The sequence below is a fragment of the Falco punctatus genome (genome assembly GCF_963210335.1).
Source record: "Falco punctatus genome assembly, chromosome: 3".
NCBI classification, from domain to species: domain Eukaryota; kingdom Metazoa; phylum Chordata; class Aves; order Falconiformes; family Falconidae; genus Falco; species Falco punctatus.
Genome location: NC_137582.1, coordinates 70,785,068 through 70,793,256, shown reverse-complemented (window position 1 = coordinate 70,793,256; position 8,189 = coordinate 70,785,068). Strand labels below are relative to the sequence as shown.

At 49.0% G+C, this 8,189-nt stretch overlaps 1 protein-coding gene across 1 annotated transcript; it reads left to right on the top strand.

Moving 5' to 3' along the window:
* The first annotated feature begins 235 nt into the window (after positions 1–235).
* Positions 236–1,901, top strand: ALG2 (ALG2 alpha-1,3/1,6-mannosyltransferase). The gene is made up of 2 exons (XM_080378549.1): positions 236–657; positions 984–1,901. Exons 1-2 carry the CDS (start codon positions 337–339, stop codon positions 1,881–1,883), a joined length of 1,221 nt encoding a protein of 406 aa, XP_080234675.1. The 5' UTR covers positions 236–336; the 3' UTR covers positions 1,884–1,901.
* The last annotated feature ends 6,288 nt before the right edge of the window (positions 1,902–8,189 follow it).

The window sequence follows — 8,189 nt, the reverse complement described above, 5'->3', positions numbered from 1 at the left end:
CGCACCGCCCGGCGCCTGGCGGCTGCCCGGGACGGTGCCTGAGCGGCGCCGGCGCCTCGTCCCTCGCCCCCCGGCTCAGCGGCCGCTCTCCCGGCGGACCGACGCCGATCTGCGGCTGGGCCTCGCCCGCTCTCCCACCAGCGGCCGGGACAGGGCGGCCGAGCCGGGACGGCCCCGGCCGAGGCGCCGGGCAGCGCTGAGGCCGCCCGGCGGCGGGGCGGCAGGGAAGGCCCGGCGGCAACGCTGACGTGTCCCGCGGCGGCCGTCGGGCCGCGCCTGCGCGCTGCTGCCCGGGACGTGGCCGGCGGGCGGTCCCGCGGTCCCCCCGCAGCGGCCATGGCGGCGGCCGGTGAGGGCCCGTCCGTGCTGTTCCTGCACCCGGACCTGGGGCTGGGCGGCGCGGAGCGGCTGGTGGTGGACGCGGCGCTGGCGCTGCAGGCGCGGGGCTGCCGGGTGCAGATCTGGACGGCGCACTACGACGCTGCGCGCTGCTTCGCGGAGACGCGGGGGCTGGCGGTGCGCAGGGCCGGCGGGTGGCTGCCGCGCAGCCTGTGGGGCCGCGGGCAGGCGCTGTGCGCCGCCCTGCGCATGGCCTTCGTGGCGCTGTACGTCCTGCTGCTCAGCGGCGAGCCGGCCGACGTCTTCGTCTGCGACCAGGTGCGGCCCGGGGCGGGAGCGGGCGCGGCTGGGGGGGGGGGGGGGGGCGGGGGCGGAGGCGCTGCCGCTTGTGCTCCCCTCTGGCTCTGCCCTGCGGTGGGCCGCGGGGGGGATGCCTCGGGGTCGGCGGCCTCGCAGGCCGAGGCAGGGCGGGAGGAACTTGGGGGCCGCAGCCAGGCGCCCGGGGCGGGAGTGCGGTGCGGTGGTGGAGGCGAGAGGGAGAAGGCGCTTGGCCTGCAGGGCACGGCTGTGGGAGCACATGCGTGCACCGGTGGGCGCGGACACAAATAACCGATGTCTCCCCTTGGCTCTCCTGGTTGCACTAGGTGTCTGCTTGCATTCCAGTACTTCGGCTGGCCAGAACCCGTAAGAAGGTTTTATTTTACTGTCACTTTCCTGATCAGCTTCTTACCAAGAGAGAATCTCTCCTGAAGCGCATCTACAGATTACCGCTCGACTGGCTGGAAGAGTACACAACTGGCATGGCAGACTGTATTGTTGTGAACAGCAGGTTCACCGCTGGTGTGTTCAAGGACACGTTTAAGTCCTTATCTCACATAAACCCAGATGTCCTCTACCCATCGCTCAACATCAGTAGCTTTGATACAGCATGTGCTGCAGACATAGCTGACCTGGTACCAAAGAAGAAGTTCTTGTTTCTTTCCATTAATAGGTACGAGAGAAAAAAGAATCTGATGTTGGCTCTCGAAGCTTTGCATGAGCTTCGAGGAAGACTTGATTCTCATGAGTGGAATGAAGTTCACTTGGTTATGGCAGGTGGTTATGATAAACGAGTTCTGGAAAATGTGGAGCACTATGAAGAGCTAAGGAGACTTGCAGCCAAGCTTAGTGTTAACGACCACATCACTTTTTTGAGATCATTCTCAGATGAGCAGAAAATCGCTCTTTTTAGTAACTCTATATGTGTGCTTTATACACCAAGCAATGAACATTTTGGCATTGTTCCTCTGGAAGCAATGTACATGAGATGTCCAGTTATAGCAGTTAATTCAGGCGGTCCTTTGGAATCGATCTTGCATAATGTTACAGGATTTTTGTGTGATCCTCTGCCAACGCAATTCTCTGAGGCCATGGAAAAAATTGTGAGAGATCCTCTCTTAAAGGACACAATGGGAGCAGCTGGGAGAGCCAGAGTTATGGAAAAATTTTCCTTGGAAGCATTCACAGAACAGCTGTACCAATACATATGCAGATTAACACAATAAAATTGTATTCCCATATTATGTATTGTACAGCTTTGTATCTCATTTGTATAGGGGACCAGTATTTATTGTGACTGTGATGAAGGATCCTGGATATCTGAATTTTCTCGTTATGGTTCTTGGGCTGCCTTATGTCGCTCAATATGAAGAATGGGCAAAATGTGCCTTGCTGTCTCATTAGAAGGTGAAAATTTTCTTGTGGTAGGCTGAGTCGCCATTGTAGGAGTTCTTTTATGTCCTGTGCCTTGGAAAAATGCACGGTTAAATGCCAGTAACTTACTAGGAAATTACTGCACATTTTACTTTAATACCATACACTGTGGCTGATTCAATTTACAAAATGTGGATTTGTATAGATTAGACAAGCACACCTTTATTTTTATGTATTTGAAATGTTTTCCAGTAATTTTTAAGTAAAAGAGGTATTTCAGCTGAAGTGTGGAGAGAATTTCATAGTCCAGCCAACTGCATGTTTTTTAAAAAAACAACACTTAGGGATATGAACAGCCAGGTTTAAAATGATTGACCCCATACTGTGCTTCTCAAATTGCATCATGTCGTCACACTGGGTGTCATAAACAAGCATACAGGTGTGTAAGCAGGAGGAAGCTCAGACTACAATAAAACCAAAGGCACAAGACCACCTCTGGCAAAAACATCAGTGCTGAAATTCTGTGTCTCTGCAGGTATCTGCAGTGCTTAAGGATGTAATCTTTGAGAGTTTCTGTTTTGTAGAGGCTTAAATGATAGCCCCTTTATTTTTCTAAATGACAGCGTGGTTTTAAAAAAGGTGTTAACCTGGAGCAGGCAATAAAGGCATTTTATTTTGCCTAGTTTAGTGATAACTTTTCAGTATAACTTCTGAATAGTTAGCTGGGGGATACTTTTCTCCTGTTATAGTGACTGCACATGTGACAGTAATTTGACTTTTTTTTTCCAAGTGTACCTGGGTTTGAGCAAGGAATATCTGATGTTTTTATCTGCCTGTCTTTTTAGTGCTTTTTTATTGGTTGTTCTGTTTGGTTTCCATTAACAGACACACAATCCACGTGGTTGAATTTTAAGTCTGAAAATGGTTTGAGTAACTACAGTTTCCTCATTCTTTGAAATTCAGTTTTATATATAAAATACAATTTTGTAGTTGGCATTCTGCTATTTTTGTTTTAAGATAGTTTCAGGCATTTTCACATTTAGTACTTCATGACAGAGAGATCAGTCTTTCTGTTGCTTAGGACTGCAACCCAGGTCTCAGTATAAGGCTTTTCTTTAAAGTAAAATAAACAAAAATCACAAGCAAAGTCTATCATTGTCTTTAATCAAGAAGTTGGGATGCTGTAATGCGTATTATGGATTGGAAGCAGGTGGTCTTACAGGCCCTATTTCCAACATTTCTGTTTGTGTCAGAAGAATGTGCAAGCCTGAATCATCTGTCTTGCCTCTTCCTGCATTTGTGCTCCTTCCCCACCCTAAAGTTTTCCTAAATCTTTGTGCAACTTTTTCAGGATGGGTGTCTCAGTAGTGACTGAAGTGTTTGGAGAGGGAAGGTGGAAACAGTATGTGGTCATTGATGTTAACACCTTCAAGACCTGTTTGGCCTGGGTGTTAAGCTCCTGTTGGAAGGTGCAAGATGATGGGAGCCAGTTCCTGTGGTTGCTTAGTTTATGCTGCATTCTCTTCTCCAGGTTGTGCTGGAGTTAACCTGGAGCCTAAGGTACACACCAGTGCACACTAGCCAGCATAGCTGCAGGCGTAGCTCCATTTATGCTCAGACCTTGGCTTCTGGCACTGCTGAGCCACATTGCTAGCAGGTGCGTGGTGCCCTGCAGCTCCTGTTGACAGCGTTTCACGGGTTGTTCTTGGACTTGACCTGCTGTTTCACATTTAGCTGGTGATTTACTGGAACGGTCACAGAATCTGTTACTGTCACTAGGCATCCCTGCTTGGGTACTGTGCCCCGGTCAGTGAGATAGCTGTCCTGTGGTGTGATCTCTTTCAGCTTTTGACTGTCACCCTTTGCAGAACAGCCTATCTTGCTGCTTCCTGAGAGGCAGCTTAGCCCATCTCAAGCCCTGAGCTATCATGGAGCCTGACCTTCAGGTTAACCGCAGATTCCTGCAGGAAGCTGTGGTCAGCATGTAGAGGCATGGCACAGCACTTCAGGCTGCTTCAAGATCTCTTGCTCCACATCTTGAGCAATTAGTGATCTTGATCTAGTGAAAGATGTCCCTGCTGATGGCAGGAGGGTTGGACTAGATGATCTTCAAAGGTCCCTTCCAACCCAAACCATTGTTTGGTTCTATGGTCTTCAAGAACCAGTGGGCACTGGTATCAGGATTTATTAGTTAGGTGTAGCTAAACTTTACCGTTTATCTAGGGGCTGTATATCCCAAGGGACATCAGATACTCAGCAGTAACAAACTCCCAGCTCTCAGGGCAGCCTGAGAGTGGATTGTGACCACATGGAAGACAATGGCCCTCTGCTCCAAAACCTGATGATTCACTGGTTTGGAGCAGTTTTGGGGGGGACCACAACTGTACAGTGGCCAAGGTTGTCTTGCTGGAGCTTCATCAGGGGAAGCAGCTGGCCACTAACTACATAATTCAGTTCATGGAGTTGACTCTGGGAACTGGGTGTGAAGAGCAAGCCCTTATGGGCCCTCTAAAGTCTAGGGCCATCTGTGGCCCTCGAGATGGCTAGGACTGGCCTACCCCAGAGCCTGGAGCAGCCTGTCAGACTGGCCCATCACTGGAGAAGCACCTGGCTCTGCCGGGAAGAGCATATGCAGGCCTCTGGAGGAGCTGCACCTTGTTTTGCTCCACCTTCCATACTGTTCCCAGAGAAGAAGCCATGGACATAGCACCATCCACCTCATTCGTCATCCCAAGAAGAATACAAACGGAGAAAAGAGGATTGCTTTATTGTGGTAGAAATGGCAGCAGTATTGTCTGTTGCACCAACAAAACGCCTGTTCTGACAGCCATTTGGTGCAGGTACATGTGAGGCAGCTGGCGTGGCTGGCAGACTGTTGGGTTGGAAACCAAAGTTAGTGATGAATGAAGAGTTAACTAAAGTAAGGAGAGAGGTAACCCTGGCAGTCAAGCTGGGGAGAGAAGCAACTCATCCCTCAGTGGTATTCCATGTCTAGTAGCGGGTCAGCATCACTGTTGATTCTTCTGCTATGGCAAGAATGTGCTGCCACTCCTCAGAAGCAGCTTTCATTTTCAGGTGCTGCTTGTGCCAGATGTCATAGTTCCTCTCTGTGGGAGTGAGGTGCCTAGAGAAGAAGACATAGGGTCATGGCTCCTGCTTTGTGCCAGGTTCTGGGAGAATATGACCCTATGGCCCAGAGGCATCTGCTTCCACAATGAAGCGCCAGCCAAGGCGTGGGTGGGACTGTGAGACAGGCTGTGGTGAATGCCTGTTTCAGTTCCTCAGAAGCTGCATGTGCTCCTTAGGCCCATGGAAAGTGAGCCCCCTTCCAAGTGAGTATTGTTACAGGAGCCACGATACTGGAAAACCCTGTTACGAAACATCAAAAGGAGCCGGCAGATTCTAAGAAGCTCTGTACTCCCTGCATGCTAAAAGGGAATGAGTGGAAAACTTCTTCCTGAACCAGGTACGGACACTATGGGGATCTTGTGATACTATTCGGTCTTTTCTGTGCTCTGACCGCCTTCCATTGTTTTGGAAATGATGTGCTGCTTAATAACTATGTAGCAGTATTCTTGGCATCTTCATGTTCTGTAGTGCTCAGCAGGCACACAGACCATGCCGGGGAAGTCCCGAGTCACTTGCAGCAGTGGTGGCTCCATGTCAAACCCCAGAGATTTGCTCTTTTCAACAGCACAGGGTGGAGTTCCTGGGGTACCTGGTGGACCCCAACTGCTGGCATGTGGATCCCAGGTAGGTTGATGCCACCTTAAGTTGGCAGGCTCCTGTGAAGGCCCAGAAACTGCCATACTTCTTTTTGACCAAAACTACAGGGCTGTGGAGGTAGAGGGACAGATTGACCCATGTGCCAGATTGTCCCTGAGATCCTCCTTAAGGGCTGCTGATTTGGAGCGTAACAAAGCCTAGATGCTCCCAAAAGGCGCCAATGGAGTTGGTGGGCAAGGTGTGTGCAGAGCAGGTTAGAGGAGCCTACAGTTCTGCCTCTGCATACTGATCACAGCTCCTTGCAAGGGTTTGGGATGAAAACAGAAACTGCGGCATGGACGTGGGGTCAAGTCTTCTGGCACAGAGCTGCAAGGAGGCTGTAGGGGCAAGCCCTGCCCTAGTCTGAGGACCAGGCTCCGTGGTACTCAGCTCAGGGCCTGACATAGCTGCCAGGGAGCAGCAAGAGCAAGAATTCCACAACACAGAACAAGCCAGGAGGCAAGGATGGCCCCACCGAAGGCTGGGCAATGATCTCACCAAGAAGGTGCAGTCCCACAGCTCTTGAACTGGTCAGCTAGGGAAAGGGTGGTGTCAAAACAAGGTCCCATCAACAGTTGAGTGATCATCAGGCAGAAACAAGGTAACATGTCAAGTCCAGATTCAAACCAGGAGGGCCAAACAGCTCAAGGACAGGACTAGAAAGAGGTACACCTACAACAGCTCATGCAGAAACTGAAGGCCCTGGCCCAAGTGTGAGTGGAGCCCCTGCACCCATGAGCAGTGGGTGTGTGTGGAGGCCCCAGGCGAGGTTGGTGAGGGCCAGCAAGGCCTGTTGGTTTGATGGTTGCTGGACTGAAGAGACCCTGTCACAGCCACCAAACTGCTTGGGTACACGGAGTTATGCCCCGGCCCTACACGCCCTTGTGGAGCACCTTCTCTTGTGGTTCCCTGACAGCCAAGGCACTTCTTGAGCCAGTTGTGGTTTCGTTGTGTTACTCAAATGGATTTCTTCTCCATCACTTTTTTGCATTTTCCCTTTGAAATTCACGGAAATGTTTACATTCATAACACCTAACTATGAGGACTTCCACAGTTTAACCCCCCATTGCATGAAGACCACCTTCTTCAGACTGTTTTGAATCTACCTCTTGCTTGCTTCATTTTAAGCCTCTTAATTTTAACTTGAGAAGAGATGGAACAGCTAAATCCTATCCATCTTCTCCACACCATTCCTAACTGCAGTATAGTTGCAAAGAGCTCCCTTTTTGCTATCCCTTCTCACTTTCTCCCGCTGGAGGGGGACTCTATGCTGCCTCCCCCAGAGCCCACCTCTTTGGCATGGGATAAGGCAGGAGATATAAAGACAGTGTTGGAGGTTTTTTTCTCTCATTTAATTACTCTGCCCTAGGTTACCTCTTGACAGAGGAGGCACAAATCGACTTATTCATCTTAATTTTCTGTCTTAAACTGTTGAGTGCTACTGCTGTGCGTGAGGAAAGCTAACTATGTTCTAATACTACATAGTGTCTCAGAGCTGTAACCTTTGAGATTAAGAAGCTGTGTTTGTCCTTAAATGTTTTCAGATTATGCAGTGACTTGTATTGATATGTTCCCTTGAGCATCTCTTCATCCAGTCCTATACTGTCCTTTCCCTACTGCTGTTTTAAAGAGCCACACATGAAAATAAAGTTTTAGTTTTACGGGGAAAAAAACCCTTTTTGTTTCAGAAGTGCAAGCACTCAGCCAGCTCCTTATTTTATGCCAGTGTAGCTCTGTTTCCTCTCTGCTTCCTCTCCTTCTTTTTGGAAATCCAACAAGAACCTTGGTTATGCAAGTAGAATGCACAATGTCCTTGTCAGTGACGAGCCACCTGTCAATTAAATAGAAGCAGCTCCATCATGAGAGGACAATAATTGCCCCCATATTTTACAAGTTAACGTGTTCTAGGAGAGACCTTTTGTTGTGCTGTCTCTAGACCAACACAATACAAGAAAATAGGGCTGACCAGTGTTGAGTTTCCAAAATGGCAGGTTTTTAAAGCAGTCATTATTTATACCTGTTTTGAACCTGTTTTAGAAATCCATATTCTTTGTATGTATATCTTTCCTCCTTTCTCCTTTATTTCAATTAAAAAAATATTTAAGAGAGTTTTATTTAAATCAAATCGCAAATGCCTTACGTGATCTACTGTCAGAAGAAATACTAGTATTGGACTAGTACAATTTTATTGAATTGTCATTAGCCTACAAGAAAACGGAAGTTTTACATTCATATCCCACCAGTGAGGTATGAAGGACAACACAACAAAAAGAAAATGGTTGCAAGGAGGAATTCATGTCCTACCTCTCCTTCCCGTATTTGCACATCCTTCTACCTTCGGTTATAACTCAAATACATAAAAAGAAGCCAATCAAAGAAGTTGTTTAAAGCAT